This window comes from Anomaloglossus baeobatrachus, chromosome 11, assembly GCF_048569485.1.
Source record: "Anomaloglossus baeobatrachus isolate aAnoBae1 chromosome 11, aAnoBae1.hap1, whole genome shotgun sequence".
Lineage (NCBI taxonomy): Eukaryota > Metazoa > Chordata > Amphibia > Anura > Aromobatidae > Anomaloglossus > Anomaloglossus baeobatrachus.
Genome location: NC_134363.1, coordinates 160,904,037 through 160,928,523, shown reverse-complemented (window position 1 = coordinate 160,928,523; position 24,487 = coordinate 160,904,037). Strand labels below are relative to the sequence as shown.

The 24,487-nt window shown below is 43.0% G+C and overlaps 1 protein-coding gene across 15 annotated transcripts in view; it reads right to left on the bottom strand.

Annotated features, from left to right (window-relative positions):
- The window catches only part of AGRN (agrin), a 670,274-nt gene that overhangs the window by 382,450 nt on the left and 263,337 nt on the right, over positions 1–24,487 (bottom strand). For all 15 annotated transcript variants that reach the window (XM_075327095.1, XM_075327101.1, XM_075327098.1 and 12 more), the window contains one exon: positions 23,214–23,261. In XM_075327095.1, the coding sequence (XP_075183210.1) occupies positions 23,214–23,261 (48 nt within the window). The remainder of the gene's footprint in view (positions 1–23,213; positions 23,262–24,487) is intronic.

Genomic DNA, 24,487 nt, shown 5'->3' with positions numbered 1-24,487 from the left:
AGATCCTTTATGATATGCTACTGAGGTCTGGGACTAGTCGCAAGGTTGTTTTCACCCTTGGCTAGTTGGCCCCCTTAGCATGTAAGCAAGTCCCTGAGGGCGTGCTAACATTCTAATGATTGTACAGTGTTAGAGGCATGGTCGGGCTCACCTCTGCTGCCACCGCTGGTTTTCAGCTCAGTGCGCATTATCAGAATGTTCCCGGACTTCCAGTCATGCACAGTGCACCAGTTTGAAGCTGGGACGTGTGCACTCAGCTTCTCAGTGCACATGACTGGAAATCCAGGACTTCTGATCATGCACACTGAGCCAAAATCCAGCGTCTGGTGCGGTGACAGTAGACAATGGTGAGATCGACCTTAGTTCTATCGCTACGCATTCATTAGTGACATGCTGACATACTAAGGAGACCGACTCACCAAGGGAACTAACGCCCTTGCGACTAATCGCTGGCCTCATTAGCATATGATAAAAGATCTTTAGAAATATTTTTTCTAAAGATCTCTTTATCTATGCTACTAGATACAGGGACAGTTAAGCTGGTGTCACACTAAACGACAGCGACAACGACGTCGCTGTTACGTCACCATTTTCGGTGACGTAACAGCGACCTTGTAAGTCGCTGTTATGATCGCTGCTTAGCTGTCAAACACAGCAGAAGCAGCGATCATAAGGTCGCTGTGCTACATGTTCAGAGAGCAGGGAGCCTCGCTTAGCGCTGGCTCCTTGCTCTCCTGCAGCACACATCGGGTTAATTAACCCGATGTGTGCTGCAGCTACATGTCACAGTGCAGAGAGCAAGGAGCCGCGCGCACTGCTTAGCGCTGGCTCCTTGCTCTCCTTGCTACAGTATACATCGGGTTAATTACCCGATGCGTACTGCAGCCACATGTCACAGTGCAGGAGCCGGCACTGGCAGCAAGAGCGGAGGCTGGTAACCAGCGTAAACATCGGGTAACCAGGGAAAGGTCTTCCCTTGGTTACCCGATGTTTACGCTGGTTACAGCTTACCGCAGCTGCCAGTGCCGGCTCCTGATCGCTTCATTTCGTCGCTCTCTCGCTGTCACACACAGCGATGTGTGTGTCACAGCGGGAGAGTGACGACCAAAAAATGAAGCTGGACATTCAGCAACGACCGGCGACCTCACAGCAGGGGCCAGGTCGTTGCTGGATGTCACACACAGCGACAGCGACGGGACGTCGCTGCAACGTCACAGAAAATGGTGACGTAACAGCGACGTCGTTGTCGCTGTCGTTTAGTGTGACACCAGCTTTAGGGGTACTTCTCACATTATCAGATCGCTGCTGAGTCACAGGTTTTGTGACATACCAGTGACCTCATCAGCGATCTCGCTGTGTGTGACACTAAGCAGCGACCTGGCCCCTGCTGTGAAATCGCTGATCGTTACACACAGTGCTGGTTCATTTTTTGCTTGTTGCTCTCCAGCTGTGAAGCACACATCGCTGTGTTTGACAGCGAGAGAGCTACGATCTGAATGTGTGGCGTCTGGAAGCTGCGGACGCTGGTAACCAAGGTACACATTGGGTAACCAACCGAAGCGCTTTGCTTGCTTACCCGATATTTACCTTGGTTACCAGCGTCCGCAGCTGCTAGAAGCCGGCTGCCTTCTCCCTGCACACGTAGCCAAGGTACACATCGGGTAACTAAGCGAAGCGCTTTGCTTAGTTACCCGATATTTACCTTGGTTACCAGCGTACGCCGCTCTCAGGCTGCCAATGCTGGCTCCCTGCACAAGTAGCCAGAGTACACATCGGGTAACTATGCTTTGCTTAGTAACCCGATGTGTACCCTGGCTACGAGTGCAGGGAGCCAGCGCTAAGTGGTATGTGCTGGTAACCAGGTTAAATATCGGGTAACCAAGTAAAGCATTTTGCTTAGTTACCCGATATTTACCTTGGTTACCAAGCGCAGCATCGTTTCCACAAGTCGCTGGTGGTTGGTCACTGGTCGCTGGTGAGATCTGCCTGATTGACAGCTCACCAGCAACCATGTAGCGACACACCAGCGAACCTGACCAGGTCATATCGTGGTCAGAATCGCTGGTACGTCGTTTAGTAAGACGGTACCCTTAGGCAGCGATTAGCAATATACACCAAGAACTGCTTGTGGTTCTGGGTGCATATGGTACCTGACAGGTTCCCTTTAAAGCCTATGAAGATCTGGGTAAAATAGATGACACATGGAAGACAGACTTTGCACTTCAGTGTTCCATATGAGTTTTAGGCCGGCTTTGCACACTACGACATCGCAGGTGCGATGTCGGTGGGGTCAAATCGAAAGTGACGCACATCCGGCGTCACTTACGATGTCGTAGTGTGTAAAACCTTTTTGATACGATGAACGAGCGCAAAAGCGTCGTTATCGTATCATCGGTGTAGTCTCTGACATTTCCATAATGCCGATGCAGCAACAGGTACAATGTTGTTCCTTGTTCCTGCGGCAGCACACATCGCTGTGTGTAAAGCCGCAGGAACATCACCTTACCTGCGTCCCGGCTGCTATGAGAAGGAAGGAGGTGGGTGGCATGTTTACATCTTGCTCATCTCCGCCCCTCCGTTGCTATTGGCCGCCTGCCGTGTGTCGTCGCTGTGACGCCACACGGCCCGCCCCCTTAGGAAGGAGGCGGTTCGCTGGCCAGAGCGACGTCGCAGGACAGGTGAGTGCATGTGAAGCTGCCGTAGCGATAATGTTCGCTATGGCAGCTATCACAAGATATCGCACGTACGACAGGGGCGGGAACTATCGCACTCGACATCGCAGCATCGGCATGCGATGTCGTAATGTGCAAAGCCGGCCTTAGTCATTTTTAACTGATCCATTTTTAACTGTCAATGGATAGAAAAAAAGTTCAGACAATCTACCTGCTGCAGTGAAAAAAAAAGGATGAGAAAACAAAAATGGAAGCAACTATGAGGACACCTAGGAAAAGAAACGTCGGCCCATTTCTCTCGGATAGTTATGCCGGCGTCACACGGGATGATCTATCGTGCGATCACACGAGCGATTGTACCCGCCCCCAGTCGTTTGTGCGTCACAGGCAATTAGTTGCCCGTGGCGCACAGTCGTTAACCCCCCATCACACGTACTTACCTCCCGGACGATGTTGCTGTGGGCGGCGAACATCCTCTTCCTGAAGGGGTAGGGACGTTCGGCGTCACAGCGATGTCGCACAGCGGCCGGCCAATAGAAGCGGGCAGAGAAGTCGGAACATAACATCCCGCCCACCCCCTTCCGCATTGCCGGCGGGACGCAGGTAAGCTGTGTTCGTCACTCCCGGGGTGTCACACTGAGCGATGTGTGCTGCCATGAGAACTATGAACAACCGGAGCACAGAAGGAGGACCGACATTTTGAAAATGAACGACGTGTCAACGAGCAACGATAAGGTGAGTAATTTTGCTCGTTCACAGTCATTCGGAGGTGTCACACGGTACAACATCTCTAACGATGCCGGATGTGCGTCACGAATTCTGTGACCCCGCTGACATATCGCACAACATAGCGTACCGTGTGACGCCAGCATACCACTCACACGGATGTGTGAATGTAGCCTTACTTTACCAGTAACAGTAAGTACTTTACCAGTAAGTACTTTACTAGTAAGATACTAGACACAGCCCCCCACAAAAAAAAGAAGAAAAAAAAACATCCTTCTCCAATCGCGAAGAATTGGGTCCTTTATTTGAATAAAGTTTGACCCCAATGGCAAACATATACAGAACGAGAGAAAAGGCTGACCGCTAAGACATTTATAACAATTCTTTATAAATACAAAATAAATGAATGAATTTAAACTCTCCTGTAATAAAAGGGAATGAGCTAACCTCAGACATTGCAGCCTAAACCCTTTCCTATTCTCTCTTATGCTTTAGGGGAAGGAAGGAAAAGATGAGGGACCAAAATCAAGACCATAATTAATTTTTTACCATTATCTTTTACTTTATGGGATACAACTGTGTCAATAGTAGATAATTTTATTGCATGTGTCTGTGCTGTATTAGTTTTAATTTAATTGCTCAAATACGATGGATTCTCATACATATTGTTGGAGGCAAGAAAATAGATGTCAGACCTGTAAGGGCGATAGGTGATTTTTTAATTGATCATTTATAGAGGGTGAATGAAGACTGCAAACTATAAGTCAAGGTAAGGCCAGGTTACGGAAAAAAATACATAAATAAGTGGAATATTAAGATAATTAAATTCTGTCTGGCTGTTCTGACATTTCTCAGCAGTACTTCAGGAGGGATTAATTACTGGGCCAGTGGTGTGATGACAAGCGCTATTAATGCTCTGCCCAAGTCGGGAGGGGCCCGCGAGCTGCCATTTCATAAATCAATGTTTTGCTGAAGAAGAGAGAAGTTTTCTAGGCATCCACCTTGTTTGTTTATAAAAGCAGCATTATTCCTAATTAATGAGGCCGTCGCGGCGGATTGTCAAGCCTTCTGTTTCTGGCTGGAAGGCTGACGGCACGGGAGAATGGTTAGAATTTGTTATATCTTCTTATGTGTCTCCAACACTGAAGGGATTTCTTACAATTCTTTCTTTTTAAGATGGTTACAAAAAAGGGGAAATGAGAACGATTTGTTCATCAGATGCTAAAATAACACTCACTCATTAAAAAAATACATTTCAGCCGGCTTGTTGGCAGCCATGTAAATGAAGAATGCATCAGTGGAGATTGCATGAACTTCTGACTCAGTGTCATGGCAGGTGACATTACACAATGAATTGCGTTGGAGGTAATGATTGTTAATGCGCTATCCCAATTACCAGGACATAATTTCTAGGGACATAGCAGAGGACATTGATACAAAAAAAGTAATGAAAAAATGAGGTCACCTATGGCAACTAATCACATTCTAAATTCCGCCGTACGATGCGAGATAACTTGAACAGTTACCGAGCGTTACAAAGTTTTCATTTTTTTCCCTCCGTGACATTCTTTATCTGAAAGTCCAATGGAATGAAGTGAAAACCTTTATTATATATCACAGAGCATTATTATTATAGCATCAGATTAAACAGAAGGTCACGCTGGGCTTAAGCCTCATGTACATGATTATATTGACATACAGTTTAAATACAGAGATAAGTGTGGATTGTTGTGCCCCGATTTAAGTCTATATTTGTGTCCTCATTGATTGCTTTAGGCTGGGTTCACACATAGCGACAGCGATAACGACGTCGCTGTTACGTCACCATTTTCTGTGAAGTAACAGCGACCTAGTAAATCGCTGTTATGATCGCTGCTTAGCTGTCAAACACAGCGACGCAGCAGCGATCATCACGTCGCTACATGTGCAGAGAGCAGGGAGCTGCGCACATTGCTTAGCGCTGGCTCCCTGCTCTCCTAGCTACAGTACACATCGGGTTAATTACCCGATGTGTACTGCAGCTACATGTGCAGAGAGCAGGGAGCCGCGCACACTGCTTAGCGCTGGCTCCCTGCTCTCCTAGCTACAGTACACATCGGGTTAATTAACCCAATGTGTACTGCAGCTACATGTGCAGAGAGCAGGTGCCGGCAGCACAGGCAGCATGAGAGTGGCGGAGGCTGGTAACGAAGGTAAATATCGGGTAACCACCTTGGTTACCCGATGTTTACCCTGGTTACAGCTTACCGCAGCTGCCAGATGCCGGCTCCTGCTCTCTGCTCACTTCATTTCGTCGCTCTCTCGCTGTCACACACAGCGATGTGTGCATCACAGCGGGAGAGCGACAATAAAAAAACGAACCAGGGCTGTGTGTAACGAGCAGTGATCTCACAGCAGGGGCCAGATCGCTGCTCAGTGTCACACACAGCGAGATCGCTAATGAGGTCACTGTTGCGTCACCAAAACCGTGACGTAGCAGTGATTTCGGTAGCGATCTCGCTATGTGTGAAGCACCCCTTAAACTCTGCTGTGTTTTCTTTTAGATATATTTCATCTACTGCTTAGATACGCAAGTAGATCATTATCTTATTGTCCCAACCAGACACAATAATTCATTGGCTGATATTTTGCATTGGTATTTGTAAGCCAAAACCAGAAGCGGGTCAAAAACAGAGATGTGCAAATCAATTCACATATGTCCCCTGGTTTAGGATTACAAATATTGATCCACAATACTGGAATTTGAAAGAAGTCTTTAAAGGGATTGTCTCGTGAAGACAACACTCTTTGTACACAAAGGAATCATGGCCATCAGCTGCTATCGACAGACCCTTTTTTTTTTTTTTTGTTCGGTCATACAATTGCCCTGTGGCAGCCTGTGTAACAGAAATGTATGGAATGATCACATGTTGGCAATTAAATGAATGGCCTCTTTTGTTATAGGGGTCTGTTTTAATCAGTAGCTCCCTGCAGTGGCTAATAGAAGTGGATCCCGAGTGTGGACATCCTAATTGGGCATATGGACAGAGGTTAATAATCCTGAAATTATTCCTAGTCATCCCCCAATTTTTTTCCAAGGGTTTCCAGTAAAGCCAATTTAACATGTCAAGTTTTATTTCATAGTTACATAGGTTGAAAAAAGTCCCCAGTCCATCTAGTTCAACCTTTCTCCACCAATTATACAATTTGTCATTAAGTTATTTACAAGTGACAATGTTGTGTACTGAGGAAATCTTACAGCCCTTTTTTAAAAGCTGTTATAGTATCTTCCATTACTACCTCGTGTGGTAGGGTATTCTACAATCTGGCTGCTCTAACCGTAAAGAACAATTTCCTATTTAGCTGCCGGAATTGTTTTTCTTCCACTTCTCATATGTGAAAAATGGTTCATAGATTTTCAGTGTGCTGGACGTATTTTTGGTCCATGTGTCATTTTTTACAATCCCTGTATTACCTATTTTTCTCATATTATGAAAAAAAAAGGTGTTCAAAAAGCAGGAACTGCTTCAAGAAACATTCCTTTTATGGGAAGTTTTTCCATTAGAGGTTTTAGGTGTAAGGGAAAAGCTATTCTCCTTGCGAGTAAGACTCATTGGATAGGGGGTTGTTTCCTCCATTATTAACATTCACAGTTTCGTTGAGTTCAAATGAATCAAGAACGTATTGTTTTCTTTAAACCTTCATGTTTTAATGATCCATGTGTCTGCTCTTGTGAATATGAAAGTTATGTACAAGAATTATGTATGATATGTATATTGTGATATCATGTTATGTTTTTCACATATTGTAAACATTTTTCTTTATGTTTATATCATTAGATCTTTGTTCTCTGAGGAAGGCCCAAGGTTGGGGCTAAAACGTTAGAATTGTGCACTAATAGACTTTACCTTTGCACCAATAAAGACAAGCAGATTGAATTCCAAGTTCTATTTTTGTCTTCTTTTTCTACATTTTATGTGACACATCAATCCAGCATGCCAGTGGTGAGGAGACTTTAAGCCGTAATGCTCCTCTAGGAAATATGTTAGTTAAAGGGTCACTTTTGACTTTTAGGATTGTTACCTCCAATAGGTGGCACCAGAGTTTGTCTACTTCCTCACTGAAGAGACAATTTGCAGGTTTTTCATTATGAATCCCACAGCATTATTCCAGTATTTGTCACGAATAACAAACTTAAGGCAAGTCAATGGAGCATTTTTCATAAAGAAATGCTCACGTTCCCCACTGACTTGCATTGGGTTTGTTATTTGTGATGAATACCGGAATAGTACTTTGGAATACGTTACGAATAATCCAAACACGATTAGATACTATTAGCCAGTCACTAGTTTTAGGGTATGTGCAGCACATAACTTTTTCAGGCAGATTGGCACTAAAAAAAACACCAAAGAGAGTGAATACATGCATATTAATGTAAAAAAACCCTTGCTATTCATACGTTCTGTCTTTTTTAACTTGTTTTAACCCATCCAAGCTTCCAAAGCCACAAAGCAGATAAAGGCAGTGACCTGACCATTCCTCTGGAAGCTTATGCTTGGAAGTCGCTCACTGTTAATAAATAAAATTTGAAGGAAAAAAAAACCCTGCAAAGGCCTTTGCAAGTGACTTCAGAAAAACACTTCAGAAAAAGAACAGCCGGTGTTTTCCTATAATGTTATTTTTGGGGGTAAAAACTCAATTGGTACACTGGTATCTAAAAGACATCATGTGCATATATTCTTAAAGGGAACCTGTCACCAGATTTGGCGACTATAAGCTGCAGCCACCACCAGTGGGCTCTTATATACAGCATTCTAACATACTGTATATAAGAGCCCAGGCCGCTGTGTAGAATGTAAAAATCACTTTATAATACTAACCTAAGGGACAGTGCATGGCAGGTTTGTCGGATGGGTGTCTCCATTCTCCGGTACCGGCGTCTCCTCTTTCAGCCATCTTTGTCCTCCTTCTGAAGCCTGGGTGCATGACACATCCTACATCATCCACATTAGCCGCCATTGAGGTCCCGCGCAGGCGAACTACAATACCTTGATCTGGCCTGCTCAGAGCAGATCAAAGTGCACCTGAACAGGACCTCAATGCCGGCTAGTGGGCTAGTGTGGATGATGTAGGATGCGTCATGCACCCAGGCTTCAGAAGAAGGAGGACAAAGATGGCCAAAAGAGGAGGCGATGGTACTGGAGAATAGAGACACCCATCCAACCAGTCTGAACCACAACGTCCCTTAGGTGAGTATTATAAAGTGATTTTTATGTTCTACACAGTGGCCTGGGCTCTTATATACAGCTTGTTAGAATGCTGTATATAAGAACCCACTGGTGGTGGCCGCAGATTATAGGCCCCAAATCTGGTGACAGGTTCCCTTTAAAGATTTTTGGAAGAGTCTTCTTTCTAGCAGCCATTTTATTTGAATATGTCTGGTTTAGCAAGGTTTCCTTCAGCGAATGCTTTAAAAAATTACCATGTACTTTAGATGTTTTTCAAAACCTTTTGAGGAAAAAAAAATGCTAAAACACCCTCTTATGGTCAGCAAAATTAATTTCCCATAGAAATTAATAGTTAGATTTTTCCAAGTATTTTTGAGGAGGATTTTAGAGTCTGCTAAAAAATTTGGAGGATCTACTAAAAAAAAACCCACCATAAACTCAATGTACACACTGCCTAAGGGGTACTTTGCACACTACAACATCGCAGCTGCGATGTCGGTGGGGTCAAATCGAAAGTGACGCACATCCAGCGTCGCAGTCGATATCGTAGTGTGCAAATCCTTTTACATACGATTAACGAGCGCAAAAGCGTCATTATCGTATGATCGGTGTAGGGTCCGACATTTCCGTAATTTAGCAGCAGCGACGGTACGATGTTGTTCCTCGTTCCTGCTGCAGGACACATCGCTGTGTATGAAGCCGCAGGAGGGAGGAACATCACCTTACCTGCGTCCCGGCTGCAATGAGGAAGGAAGGAGGTGGGCGGGATGTTTACGTCCCGTTCATCTCCGCCCCTCCGCTCCTATTGGCCGCCTGCCGTGTGACGTCGCTGTGACGCCGCACGACCCGCCCCCTTAGGAAGGAGGCGGTTCGCCGGCCAGAGCGACGTCGCAGGGCAGGTAAGTGCGTGTGAAGCTGCCGTAGCGATAATGTTCTCTACGGCAGCAATCACAAGATATCGCTGCTGCGACAGGGGCCGGTACTATCGCACTCGGCATCGCAAGCATCGGCTTGCGATGTCGTAGTGTGCACAGTACCCCTAAGGCTACGTTCCCATGATAAGTAAATGGTGAGCTGTTGATGTTGCAGATTTTTGTCACCTATTATGTAAATTAGGTTACTTGTGGGGTTTTTTTTATAGTTTTTTTTTTACTGCGTTTTTTAAATACATTTTTAAAACTGCTTTTTTGTCTCTTTGGTATGTCATGTGTTTAATAAAGCTACTTTATTTTTTAGAGTTCCTACTATTTGGCTTCAGCAAAACTGTATTGATACGATTCTGTGATTTTGACCAGCTGATTTTCTGCATCTAATGCTATTCTATGGGGAAAATCCCTACATAAAATTCAGTATACCCACATGAGAAATTTACATGTTGTAAATTTGAAACACGCACCGCAGGTCAGTCTACACAGCATGAAAAAAGCTCAGTGGGTTGTTTCTATAAATCCTATTCATTTTTCTAGAAATGTAAGAAACTGCGAAAACAGGAATCAAAAACTTAAGAAATACTGAGGAGGCCTGTATGATCCTCAGGATGATTCCTTTTATTTACAACTGATATAGTAACAATAGAATATTAACCCGGTACAGGTCTCCATAGTTCACGGGAAAGAAGAAGGTCGCCAAGAATTTGCCTCTTCTACACGTACCTATTTGGGAATTGCCATGAAAGAAGTCGTTATCTCCTGGCCTAAAGCAAGATTTTAATAAGATGTAAATAAATATATATTCTCAGAAAACCAACTTGACTACAAGTGTCAGTCTTCACACGTGCAGCTATGATCTTGTGGAGCCAACAAATACTCCGATGTATGTGACAAAGCCAACCACTGTGTATAAAATGACCCCTAAATAAGAACTGAGGCAATATCTAAGAATAAAATGACCTAAAACATCTTCAAAACATCGCTTCCCCAGGTGGCTGACAGAGTCCTGACTTATCAATCTGCTCTTTTAGAAGAAAAAAGTATTATGTTTGAGTTCTGATTTCCTTTGATTTGTAAAAGATGCTAACATTAGACAAAGCAGCCGGCTCACTAGTCCCATCTCGGCCCGCTTTAGTTACGGTGAGCAGGTGTGGCTTCGTTTATTGACCTCCATGGTGAAAATCCTCGTGTCTTTACGACGCCATTTAATTTGCACCTGGTCTGGTGAGGAGAATTTTAAAGCAGCTATTCTAAATTAAAAACAAATGTCTGGAAATTGAAAGCTAATTCAGAACAGGTGCATTTTACTGCACATGCAAGAAGCAAAACCAATTTAAATAAATCAGTTAATGGAGACGCCTACTGTATAATACATCTACAAATTACATTACAAGGGAATGCTAAAAGGAAAACACCAACAAAAAGGGATTCATACTGTGAAAAAACCCTCTAACGGCCCGATTCTGATTTTAGATGGCCTAAATTCTGCTGAATTCATCATGAGAAATGCACCTCTTTATATAATAAAATAAATAATAAATGTTTATTTTTACATAGCGATAACATATTCCGCAGTGATTTACATACATTGGCAACACTGTCCCCATTGGGACTCACAATATAAATTCCCTATCTGTATGTCTTTGGAGTGTGGGAGGAAACTGGAGGAAACCCACGCAAACACAGGGAAATCATACAAACTCTTTACAGATGTTGTCCTTGGTGGGATTCGAACCCAGGACCCCAGCGCTGCAAGACTGAAGTGCTAACCACTTAGCCACCTTATATATTATCATTTTTACTACAGTGGCTTCTGAAAAAAGAAGTTACAGTTTTGATGAATTGGCCCCTAAAGCCACCATACTCTTAAGATAGCTATTGGTTTGGCAGTTCATCTAGCCAGCAGTTTTCTGTTGGGCTCCCTAGCAGTATGCCTGTGAGTTAAAGAACCAGAGAGGACAGGAGTTTTTGCAAGGCAGAATAAAGAATTTTATTGATACAAAAAATCACAAGTAAACACATATGAAAACACACGTAAAGGTTAAAATAGTGCTATAGGGCGGAGACACCCAGAGACGTGTGGGACAGAGAAGCACGCTCATATAAATATCAGAAACATGGGTATATACATCAAGCTTAAATAATTTATAAAGTGCAATCATATAATAAGCCTTACTTCAATTGCTTACCCTTTGTTAAAAGAGCGTCGCTAATGCGTCGCTAAAACGTCCCACAAGTCAGAAAAACCCATCCAAAGAGCGTTTCGCGTCGCACATCACAGCTTCCTCAGGGCGTCCCCTGTAGAGTCCCTCTGGACGAAATGCGCCGGGACAGATGTAGGGCCATTGCAGAGGTGTAGTTAAGTAGAACCAGCTGTGGACCATCCTTATAACGGCAGGAGTCTATGGGTCCTAGCAAAGGATATAAACTCCTCAGGGTTTGCTAGGGTTAGCGCCGTCTGTGCTAACTGGAGGAACTCGTGCTGATGGAAATATCCATGCACCCTGGCTCATATGGACCTGGTGAGACCGTTCCATTTTTTTACTCATTTTCCTATATACAGTTAGGTCCAGAAATATTTGGACAGTGACACAAGTTTTGTTATTTTAGCGGTTTACAAAAACATGTTCAGAAATACAATTATATATATAATATGGGCTGAAAGTGCACACTCCCAGCTGCAATATGAGAGTTTTCACATCCAAATCGGAGAAAGGGTTTAGGAATCATAGCTCTGTAATGCATAGCCTCCTCTTTTTCAAGGGACCAAAAGTAATTGGACAAGGGACTCTAAGGGCTGCAATTAACTCTGAAGGCGTCTCCCTCGTTAACCTGTAATCAATGAAGTAGTTAAAAGGTCTGGGGTTGATTACAGGTGTGTGGATTTGCATTTGGAAGCTGTTGCTGTGACCAGACAACATGCGGTCTAAGGAACTCTCAATTGAGGTGAAGCAGAACATCCTGAGGCTGAAAAAAAAGAAAAAATCCATCAGAGAGATAGCAGACATGCTTGGAGTAGCAAAATCAACAGCCGGGTACATTCTGAGAAAAAAGGAATTGACTGGTGAGCTTGGGAACTCAAAAAGACCTGGGCGCCCACGGATGACAACAGTGGTGGATGATCGCCGCATACTTTCTTTGGTGAAGAAGAACCTATTCACAACATCAACTGAAGTCCAGAACACTCTCAGTGAAGTAGGTGTATCTGTCTCTAAGTCAACAGTAAAGAGAAGACTCCATGAAAGTAAATACAAAGGGTTCACATCTAGATGCAAACCATTCATCAATTCCAAAAATAGACAGGCCAGAGTTAAATTTGCTGAAAAACACCTCATGAAGCCAGCTCAGTTCTGGAAAAGTATTCTATGGACAGATGAGACAAAGATCAACCTGTACCAGAATGATGGGAAGAAAAAAGTTTGGAGAAGAAAGGGAACGGCACATGATCCAAGGCACACCACATCCTCTGTAAAACATGGTGGAGGCAACGTGATGACATGGGCATGCATGGCTTTCAATGGCACTGGGTCACTTGTGTTTATTGATGACATAACAACAGACAAGAGTAGCCGGATGAATTCTGAAGTGTACCGGGATATACTTTCAGCCCAGATTCAGCCAAATGCCGCAAAGTTGATCGGACGGCGCTTCATAGTACAGATGGACAATGACCCCAAGCATACAGCCAAAGCTACCCAGGAGTTCATGAGTGCACAAAAGTGGAACATTCTGCAATGGCCAAGTCAATCACCAGATCTTAACCCAATTGAGCATGCATTTCACTTGCTCAAATCCAGACTTAAGACGGAAAGACCCACAAACAAGCAAGACCTGCAGGCTGCGGCTGTAAAGGCCTGGCAAAGCATTAAGAAGGAGGAAACCCAGCGTTTGGTGATGTCCATGGGTTCCAGACTTAAGGCAGTGATTGCCTCCAAAGGATTCGCAACAAAATATTGAAAATAAAAATATTTTGTTTGGGTTTGGTTTATTTGTCCAATTACTTTTGACCTCCTAAAAAGTGGAGTGTTTGTAAAGAAATGTGTACAATTCCTACAATTTCTATCAGATATTTTTGTTCAAACCTTCAAATTAAACGTTACAATCTGCACTTGAATTCTGTTGTAGAGGTTTCATTTCAAATCCAATGTGGTGGCATGCAGAGCCCAACTCGCGAAAATTGTGTCACTGTCCAAATATTTCTGGACCTAACTGTAGTTGATCACTGTCACTGCTAAAAAATACATTTCATTCGAGTATATTATGTTTTTCTCTTTTCCCTTTTTTGGGTGTGTGAAGACATCCCCTAAAGACTAAAGCAACACTTTTTTGGCTACTGGCTGATTCTGTTTTGTTTGTTGTTTTTTTTTTTTTAATTTGTGGCGTTCTAGGCAGCCTTTGGTCAAGATTTTGGTGTGGCCTAAAAGAATGACTTAAGGTCCTTGATAGTCATTATTTCTTCAAGTATTACCTTCCTAGTAGCTTTGTGGTATATGTGTATCCGTTGTGACATTAAAATTTTATGAGTAATTATTAAAAGTTAAATTTTAGTAATTTGCTGATTTCCTCCAGCAGTTGCTTTCCCCTAACTCTACCATACACAGCCGCTGCCATCTTTGCTAGTGTCTTCTCTCTCACTGAAGATGGGGAGTCTGAATTTGTACATTGCTGGATCATTCTGTCTCCTGATAGTGTTGGGAGGCCCCTAAACAAATTAAACTGTGGGAAAAGCCCATGAATATCAGCGGGTTCGACCGATAGTAGGCGAACGTGTATGGCGGCTTAAGTGTGCTGCTGATTTAGTCTCTGTACATACTTGCAAAGTCATTGGGATTCAAAAAACTTTAATTTGAATCCACTTAAAACTGAATCTATCATAGATATCCTGGTTCTATTATAAGTTAAAGAGAACCTGTCAGGTTAAGTATGCATCCAGAGCCAAGAGCAGTCCTGGGTGCATATTGTTAATCCCTGCCTAAAGGCCCAGTCACACACAATGACTTACCAGCGATCCCGAAAACGATGCGACCTGATAGGGATCGCAGGTAAGTTGCTGGGAGGTCGCAGGTGAGATGTCACACAGTCAGATCTTACCAGCGATGCAGGAACAATACAGGTCGCAGTAGCGACCTGTATGACGATCTCGGCAGTCACTGTGACCCTGTCACACAGTGTCAAACACAGCGATGTGTCCTGCCCAGCAGGACATCGCCTTTGAAGAAATTGGCCTGGACCATTCTGCAACGACTATAGATCTCACAGCAGGGGCCTGATCGCTGGTAGGTGTCACACATAACAAGATCGCTAACGGGATCGCTATTACGTCACGGAAACCGTGACTCCTGCGATCTCGCTAGCGATCTCGTTATGTGTGACGGTACCTTAACTGTCCCTGTATCTAGTAGCATAGATAGAGAGATCTTTAGAAAAAGTATTTCTAAAGATCTTTTATCATATGCTAATGAGGCTAGCGACTAGTTGGAAGGGTGTTCGTTTCCTTAGCTAGTCGGCCCCCTTAGCATGCAAGCATGCCCCTGTGGGAGTGCCAAAATACTAATGAATGCACAGCATCAGAGTATGGTCATGCTCACCTCTCTGCTGCCATCACATCTGACTCCTGGATTTCTGCTCAGTGCACATGATCCCGGACTTTTGGCCATGCACACTATGAAGAAAGGTGTACACGTCTCGGCTCATGAAGTGTGCATGACCTAACGTCTGGGATCATGTGCACTGAGCCGAAATCCAGGATTCAGACGAGATGGCAGCAGATAACCACCAGTGAGCTCTTATGTACAGCATTATAGAATACTGTGTATAAGTGCTCAGGACACTCTGTATAACATAAAAATTATATTTTATTATACTCACCTGTGGGTCGTTGGGTCCGATGGGCATTACTGGTCTCGGTCTGGCACCTCCTCTCCTCCTTCCCTGCTCCATGTGGGTGGTGTGTCCTATGTCATCCACACAGAGGCCTTCATTGCACTCCTGCACACGTGCACGTCCCTCTATGCTGCGGAGGACAGAGCAAAGCATTGTAATAGGCAGGCACAGGAAATGTCATGTGCACTACAATACTTTGATCTACCAACAGCAGGGCAGAGAAAAGTGCGATTGTGCAGGAGCGCAATGAAGGTGTCTGTTTGGATGATGCAGGATGCGACATCCACATGGAGCAGGGAAGGAGGATGGTGACGGCACAAGATGGAGGAGGCACCTGACCGAGACCAGTGATGCCCATCAGAACCGACCGCTCCACAGGCAAGTATAATAAAACATGGTTTTTTTATGTTATACAGATCGGCTTGGGCTCTTATATACAGTATTCAAGAATATTGTATATAACGGCTAAGTGGTGGTGGCCACAGCTTATAGGGGACAAATCTGTTGAGAGGTTCCCTTTAGTAATGATTCCCTCTAATGAAAATATATTATTCTGTGAGAGCGTGCTGCTTCTAATACTACTCCTACTACTACCACCGTACTATGACTACAATTAAACTATCACTATGTATACAGTACAGACCAAAAGTTTGGACACACCTTCCCATTCAAAGAGTTTTCTTTATTTTCATGACTCTAAATATTGTAGATTCACATTGAAGGCATCAAAACTATGAATGAAAACATGTGGAATGAAATACTTAAAAAAGTGTGAAACAATTGAAAATATGTCTTATATTCTAGGTTCTTCAAAGTAGCCATCTTTTGCTTTGATTACTGCTTTACACACTCTTGTCATTCTCTTGATGAGCTTCAAGAGGTAGTCACCGGAAATGGTCTTCCAACAGTCTTGAAGGAGTCTCCAGAAATGCTTAGCACTTGTTGGCCCTTTTGCCTTCACTCTGTAGTCCAGCTCACCCCAAACCATCTCGATTGGGTTCAGGTCTGGTGACTGTGGAGACCAGGTCATCTGGCGTAGCACCCCATCACTCTCCTTCTTAGTCAAATAGCCCTTACACAGCCTGGAGGTGTGTTTGGGGTCATGGTCCTGTTGAAAAGTAAATGAGGGTCCAACTAAACGCAAACCGGATGGAATAGCATACCGCTGCAAGATGCTGTGGTAGGCATGCTGGTTCTGTACGCCTTCAATTTTGAATAAATCCCCAACAGTGTCACCAGGAAAGCACCCCCACACCATCACACCTCCTCCTCCATGCTTCACGGTGGGAACCAGGCATGTAGAGTCCATCCGTTCACCTTTTCTACAAAGACACGGTGGTTGGATCCAAAGATCTCAAATTTAAACTCATCAGACCAAAGCACAGATTTCCACTGGTCTAATGTCCGTTCCTTGTGTTCTTTATCCCAAACAAGTGTCTTCTGCTTGTTGCTTGTCCTTAGCAGTGGCTTCCCAGCAGCTATTTTACCATGAAGGCCTGCTGCACAAAGTCTCCTCTCAATAGTTGTTCTAGAGATGAGAAGGTGTGTCCAAACTTTTGGTCTGTACGGTATATATGTGTATATATATATACTGTATATATATGTATATATATATATATATATATATATATATATATATACACATACACACTATATGCTACTGCTATTGTACTACGTCTACCACCACCATTGGTAGTCCAGTATATTACATCCATACAACACAAATAAACTTGGCACATTTGTGTTTCCAAAAATGGTCAGTATCTAAGATGAACATTTAGGAAATAGTGGACAAAGTCAATAATGAGTTAATAATCCTAATTTAAGCATGCACACAAAGTAAACTGTAATAAGTGAAGAACTGGAAATGGCAGTCTCCTAGTTACTCTAATAACAGAGATTGCAGTGAATTTTCAAAGTCATTTAGCAGCCGAGGGAAACTCTCACTAAACGATGAAATTTTCTAATTATCTCAGGAGACAGCAATGTCTTCAGCTTCAGGAATGCATCCATTCGCTCAGTAGCTGACCTGACTGGTGAAGAGATACTGCCAGAAAGCGTATGCAAATAAATGTCATACTCCTGCAATCACGACTGATGGTACAAGTGCGCATAATGCCAAGGACAATGTGGTATGAACTAGAAAATTATTACTTTTACAGCATTTTAATTCTACCTACTGCATAATATCTTCTGAAAACATTTCAACCAGCGAGTCACATTCAACCAATCAGAGAGTGTATTTCATAATTCATCCTTATTTCTTACCTGTCAAAATATTAGTATTTGTATAGGCTATGGCAATCACCATATAAGACAAGGACAGATGAGAAGAACCCTCTAACATGGCATGAGCAAGTACAATTAGGGAGAAATGGTGGTCAGAAAAACTAAAAAAGGTTGTCAAACCCTTCCCAATATGTCCTTTTCGGATGTATGGACATTACAGAGCAAGTTTCTGACTATGGATCCTACTGGAATAAAAAAGGCACTACTAACAAAGGATGTCTCTAGTGAACTCAACCTGGTCACTTATTGTACTCGTAGTTTCCAATTCACAACTGTGTGACTGGTCGCAACATAGGAAGCCAGAACTATCAGCTGATTGATAAACCTACTGTCAAGCTGCCGCTAGGGGGCGCTGGGACTCAGGTATAAAGAAAACTCCTGAGTGCAGTTAGACTGAAGCCCACAAGAGGTTGCCAACACAAGGGCAGGGATAGTCGATCAGTCAGGGTCTATGCTGGTATGTCATGTCTGTACCGAGGAGAAAACAAGCCAAAGTCAAAGAACAGAGCCAAGGTCGGATACTGAGAGAGCAAGTAAGCACAGGGGAGGGAGTGGAGGACACGGAACAGGACCGGAGTCCAGATGACAGGGAGGAATGGAGGTAAGGTCGGGAAGGAGGGATGGAAGTCAGAACAGGCCGGGGATACAGAGGTCAGGTCAGAGGAATGGAGGTCAGGTCAGGTTGGATAGGAGGGACAGAAGTTAGGTCGGGCAAGAGGAATGGAGGTCAGGATGAACAGTACCAGGCATCAGGCAAGAAACAGAGAAGTTCTCAGGAACAGAGCACACAGCATAGTCGATAATATTACTGGCGGCGTCCCGGAGGTAGCAGCACCAAGATATAATGACGCAACCCCCGGAACGAGGCCAGAACAAACAGGTCCCTCCCAAGGGATCTATACCCCGAAGGCAGGATACATGCACCTGGCTCAGGAATGGCAGAGCCATACATGAATCATGACACCTGCTTCATTTAATAAAAAACTGATATTCCACCAAAGTCATACACAAGAAAGATCATAACATTTACAATCTACTAAAATGACTGTACAAACCAATCACAGATGCACCCTTGGTGTGGCCAAGTGGTTCAATTCCCCTTCCAACCAAATTGTTTTATCTATCTACCCCTTTATCCGGCTTCTCTAAAGTCAGAGCTGTCAATCAAGAAACAGGAGGGTGGAGATATATGTAAAACAAGCAGTTAGGAAGGTGAATAGAACTGCTTAGCCACACCAAGGGGGCACCTGAGACTGGTTTGTACAGTCAATTTGTGCTGACAGATTTCCATTAAGAAGTGCATTAATCATCTAGTTTGTGCTTCATGTAGAGTCTTTTCCTGATTGCATTTTGACAGATATACACTATCTCTCCACTGGAAGGGAGGGTGTTAGAAAAAAAAAAATCAATGGGCTCATCAAATAATAGTCTGAGAAGCCATATTCTGGAACTAAGTATAAAAGTATCATTTTAAGTATAGCTTTGGTTTGAGTCCTCAGCCAACCCAAAAACAATAATGTGAGGAATTTCCAATTTATCTTTAAGAAATGCTCTGTGTGAGTGGTTCAAATGGGTCCTCTGTGTGTAAAGAAGAAGATTTCTCAGTTATTATTCATCCCATATTGATATAATTGAGCCATTGCATAAGGCTCTCTTCTATAAATGAGCCAGGGTCATTTGTCACCGGTAGCACAATGAGGTTTTTGCCAGTATTTTGGAGCATTAAGTGATACTATGAAATACACCATACAATATATCTCTCTTTAAAACGTTGAAAAAGGTTTGTCAGCACTTGCTGAAACAATAACAGTCCAGACTGCAAATTACTCCCCCCCAAAAAAACAGAATCATAATATCTCCCCAGGGAGCAACCCGGCACACAAGTGATATAGAATCGGAGACAATCACTGGGGAACGTCTACTAACAGGAGCACTGAACAACGCCTATCATCACTCTGAAAATAGCAGTACAGAGGGACAGAGCTCTGCTCTGTTGGGATGCATTATTTGGAGTAGGTTCATCTCAAGAATAATTGGCAGCATATATATGTCCCAGGTGAACCAGCGCATCCCTGTTCATGAAGCAGAGGTCATTACCAGTTAGTACTACACTGAGAATCTACCACCATCATAGTTATCACATTTGGAATTTGGTCATTTAGTTAGTGAATTCCTTATTCTACTAGCAAAATACAAACATACAAACAATCAAACCAAATTCTGCATCCAAAGAAACATTTCATACTTTTGAATTGCTTTGGAAACACGTTATGTAGGTTTGCTTCAAATAAAGCTTTGATCTATTAAAGGAAACCAAAAGTACTTGCTTCTTGACATAATTTGATACGAATAGAAGTATCAACTATGAGGTTTCTGGAAGACCACATTTGTAAAATACAGATTTGAAACCACTAAAATTGAGTAACCCTAGTCCAAACATTTTTTACGACATTGGTGACAAGAGGAGTACGGTTGGTTTCCAATCCTGTATACTAAATAACTCCATAAATGATAAAGCCCCTCATACACAACAGATGATCAATGGCCGAACTCTCCTGAGTCCTCCAACATAGGAATGTTCAGCTTGGACGAGCGACTAACTGCCAAATTCCACTGGCTGCAGCTTATCTTCCAGAAAACAAAATGATCAGTCATTGGAAATCTGAAATTCTGAATCCTTCTCTTCTGCAACATCATCTGTTACCATATCTCTGTAAAACTGATAGGGAAGGCTTTTTCTAAATACCTTGTTCAGCCAATTCTGCCTCTGAGCGGTGCTATTGCATCCGTTCATCCTGATGAAGTGAACCCCCCCAAGCTCCGTGATTGCTGAGATCGGGTGATGTAACGTCAATTTACAGTTGACCCAACATCACCGCAGAGGACCCCAGTCTTCTTGAGTGACTGGGTTGTGGGTGGCATTTCACCTCTCATCACAGCCCAGCATGTTGCATGCTCTCGCCTTCACTGCAGAGCGCCATATACAGGAGCGATGTTGAGCTATGACGAGCAGCAAAACTCCGCCCAGTCACTGAGGAAGACTGGGGCCGGCCTCGGTGATGTCAATTCAACTGAACTGAAAGTTCACGTGACCTCACCAGATCTCAGTAGTCACGGAGCCGGGGAGGTCACTTCATGGGGATGAGCGGACCGCAATAGTGCCGCTCAGAGGCAAAATTGGCTGAACATGGTACAGTATATAGAAACAGCTGTCCCTATCAGTTTTATAGAGATAAGACCACTCTTAAAGGAAAAGTCTCACAATAGACTGTCGGCCAATCCCACCCGAGCATCGGCAGGTTTAGCCGACATCACTCTAATGTGTTAAGGGGCAATTAAAATTGGCCAAGCCTGCAGATTTTGGCAGAACCAGAAAACCATTTATTGTATATGGAGCCTTCCTGAGCTGCTTCAACAGATTATGTCAGAAGAAATAAGCAGTATCTGGCAGAGGCTTTTTCATATTATTTTAAATATAATATTATGTTTACTTGCTCCAATATCAATCAAGGAATATCTGACAACCCTGCAGGAGAGTGGAGTTTTAAGATTTAAATGATAGATCATATTAGAAACTTAGCTATGTACTTAATTAAAGAAGCACTCTCATCAAAATATTTATCCTCTTAATATATTGCAGTCATAAAAGTCTCTGGAAAGGGGGAGGAGCAGAGAAGCTGTTTAGGGGTTGCAAAGGGGGGATATCTTATGCAGGGAAATGAGACTTCATATTTCTACATAGAGCTTCCAAGGATTTAGCCAGTCTGTTTGTAATTAAGTTATGTCATAGACTAATGGAAAAGAAGAGAATTAACTGGGTAGAAGGGCAAAATGAGCAATTGTAAGTACACATTGCTATAGAATATGATGACTACAATATATTAATAGGAAAAGATGCTTTGACAGGAGTGCTTCTTTAATATACTATTAAAAATGGATCAAAACTATAGAAAACAAGGCAACACAATATCCAAAGATTTAGGATAAGTAAAACTGGGAGCAGCCATATTACTTTCCTCTTAGATGTCATAAGAGATTTCCTTATTGTCCTATTGTGAAAAAGAAATAGTTCTGTGGTTAGAAAAGTGCTATGGATAAGGGTTACTTTGATAAAACTGCTTCTTGTCTCTTTTGCATGGCCCATATTAAGTAATTTTAGCACAAAAGAGAATAATTGATTTTTAATTTAATTTGAAAAAAGAATGAAAAAGAAAATGGATCTTTTAAATCAATAGAGTCGACCAACTTCATTAATTTAATTCATTGCCCAAATCTATGTTCAGTCTTAAATACAATTACATTCCAGCTCTCAATCATCCCACCATATGTTGCATGCATCCTACAAACCTTTTAATGGCATTGCATTAGCATATAGGATTTAATTAGCAAATGCATGCATTCCATTATCATATTAAGTCACATGTGTGTGAAGGCATTTTGGAAAGTGGTGTACATAGCAACCAAGTCGACTTGTGTGTTCATTGTGTAATCTACTGTATGTATACAAGGTAGATTGGCCCACTAGAGAACCGAAATATCCTCAGGTGGAATATAGTTTTGAAACACTAATAAGAAAAATGTAGAAGTAATGCAAGAGTTTCTTTTATACCATATTTTTCATTTTATAAGACGCACAGATTATAAGACACACCCCAAATTTAGAGATAAAAAAAGGTAAAAAAAAATAAATAAATAAAATGGAGTATATACTCTTATATTATACTCTTATTATACTCTGGTATTGTCTTACCGGAGGGGGGCGGCAGCAGTTGAGGAGTGGAGTCACAAGAGGCAGGGGCGGTAATGGTGGGGTCTGCGGTGGTTGTGTGGAGCAGGCCGATGTGGCGGGTGTCCCAGATGCTCTGTCAGCGGTCTGGGATTCAAAGACAGCTCGATCTGCGCACGTGCTGACTCCGGGCATCATCATTTGAAGCCAGAGCATCTGGGACACCAGTCGCACAGACATCACAGCCCCCGCTGTCCGCACGGCCACCACAGCTTCTGCTGCCAGCAGAGCCACTGCAGCCCACACAGCCAGCAGGCCGCCCACACAGAGAGGCAGCCGCCCACCCGCACAGAGAGGCACCCGGCAACCTGCGCAGACAGCCGCCCGCATAGAGAGGCAGCCGGCCACCTGCATAGACAGCCCCCTGCACCAATTCTCCACTTCCCGGTAAGCTATATTTGGATTTTAAGACGCATCCCCCATTCTCCTCCAAATTTTTGGGAGGAAAAGTGCGTCTTATAATCCAACATTTTCTAGAAAACTGAGAAAGATAAAAATTCCTGCAAAAGACAATCAAACCATACAACATAGTGACTTGTTTGCCTTCCAATTCAAATGTTCAGGCTATATTATGGTCCGGACTTTCTTCAATCCATCTCGACCTACTGAGCTATAAAACATCATTTCTATTTGGTAATACCAGTTGAAATCATTCAACAGCTTTGTGGCTTGTGTTATAAATGGAAGCCAAAATTGAGAAGAGAAGAAGTGTGCTACTCACCATCATGTAATGTGGTTTTAGGAGGATCAAAAAGGCTGCCTGGTTTATCTGGGAAAAAAAAGAATTCATAATTATTATACAGTTTATATACAAAATATAAAGTCTTTGTAGATAATTCATACAATCCAAGTCAACATGTCCCATTTTCAAGATAAGGTTATGATGTGATATGCATCTAGAGGCGATTGGGGACATTTGCCCCGGTATACTGAAAAGGAGGCAGTTAAAGCCCTCATGCACAGTAGAAGCAGGTCAGCCGAATTTGCTGATTTTGGTGGGTCAAGTAGACCATCTTATTTCTCCTGGCTGCCCCAACAAATGATGTTGAGGCGAGAAAGATTTTGATGTATATGGGGACTTCCAATCTTTCCCAACAAAAGATTATGTGAGAGGAGAAAAATTATTTTTTTCAAAGAAGATAAGTGTTGAAGTAATTTTTACTCCAATTAAACGTTTTTGGGATTCATTCTACAGCATCGGTGAGAATTAAGGAAATACAGACATGTGATTTTCAAAGCTCTCCAAATGATTTAAATGAGAATCAGATCTTCTATACTCTTCAGAAATATTGGTGTACCATGCACAAATAAAGGTGTTTCTTACATGATAGTAAATAGTAAAATACATAATGGCATAATAAATGAAAACACTCCCAGCATCCAAACAGCTTAGCCACACTGCATGAACAAGTCTTTGTTCTAAAAGTGAAATCCAACACCCTTAAGAACTTTTTGGCAGGCTTGAAGAAATTAACTCCTTCCATATTTTAACATAAGCCACTGCGAGACACCTCTGGCAGCAGCTTATTCCTTCCTCCCTATTGAAAAAAACATGACCCTCAGTTAAACTGGGAGCTTATGTGTATAACATAGCCGTCAGGTGATGTGATTGAATGTCTGGCAACATTCTTCTTTGTACGGCTAGCTTAAGCCAAGGTATGAGTTACGCCACTCACACAGTGGAGCAAGATATTTGTCACTATGGGGTGTAGTATAGAATTTCCAACTAGATGGCGCAGTGAGCATGAGCGTGCTGTGAGAGCAGAGGGGGAAGTCAGACAGACCGAGGTCAATACCGAGAGGACACGAAAAAACACTGGAAGTAGACAGGAACGAGGTTGGGATTCAGGCCGGGGGTTAGGTAACCAGGAAAGTACGTATGGAACACAAGGGGCAGGCAAAGACGTAGTCAGGAGGAGGTCAGAGGTCAGAAGACAGACAGGAACGAGAAGGTCAGGGGGGCAGGCAGAGTAAATTCAGAAGACGGTCCAGGGA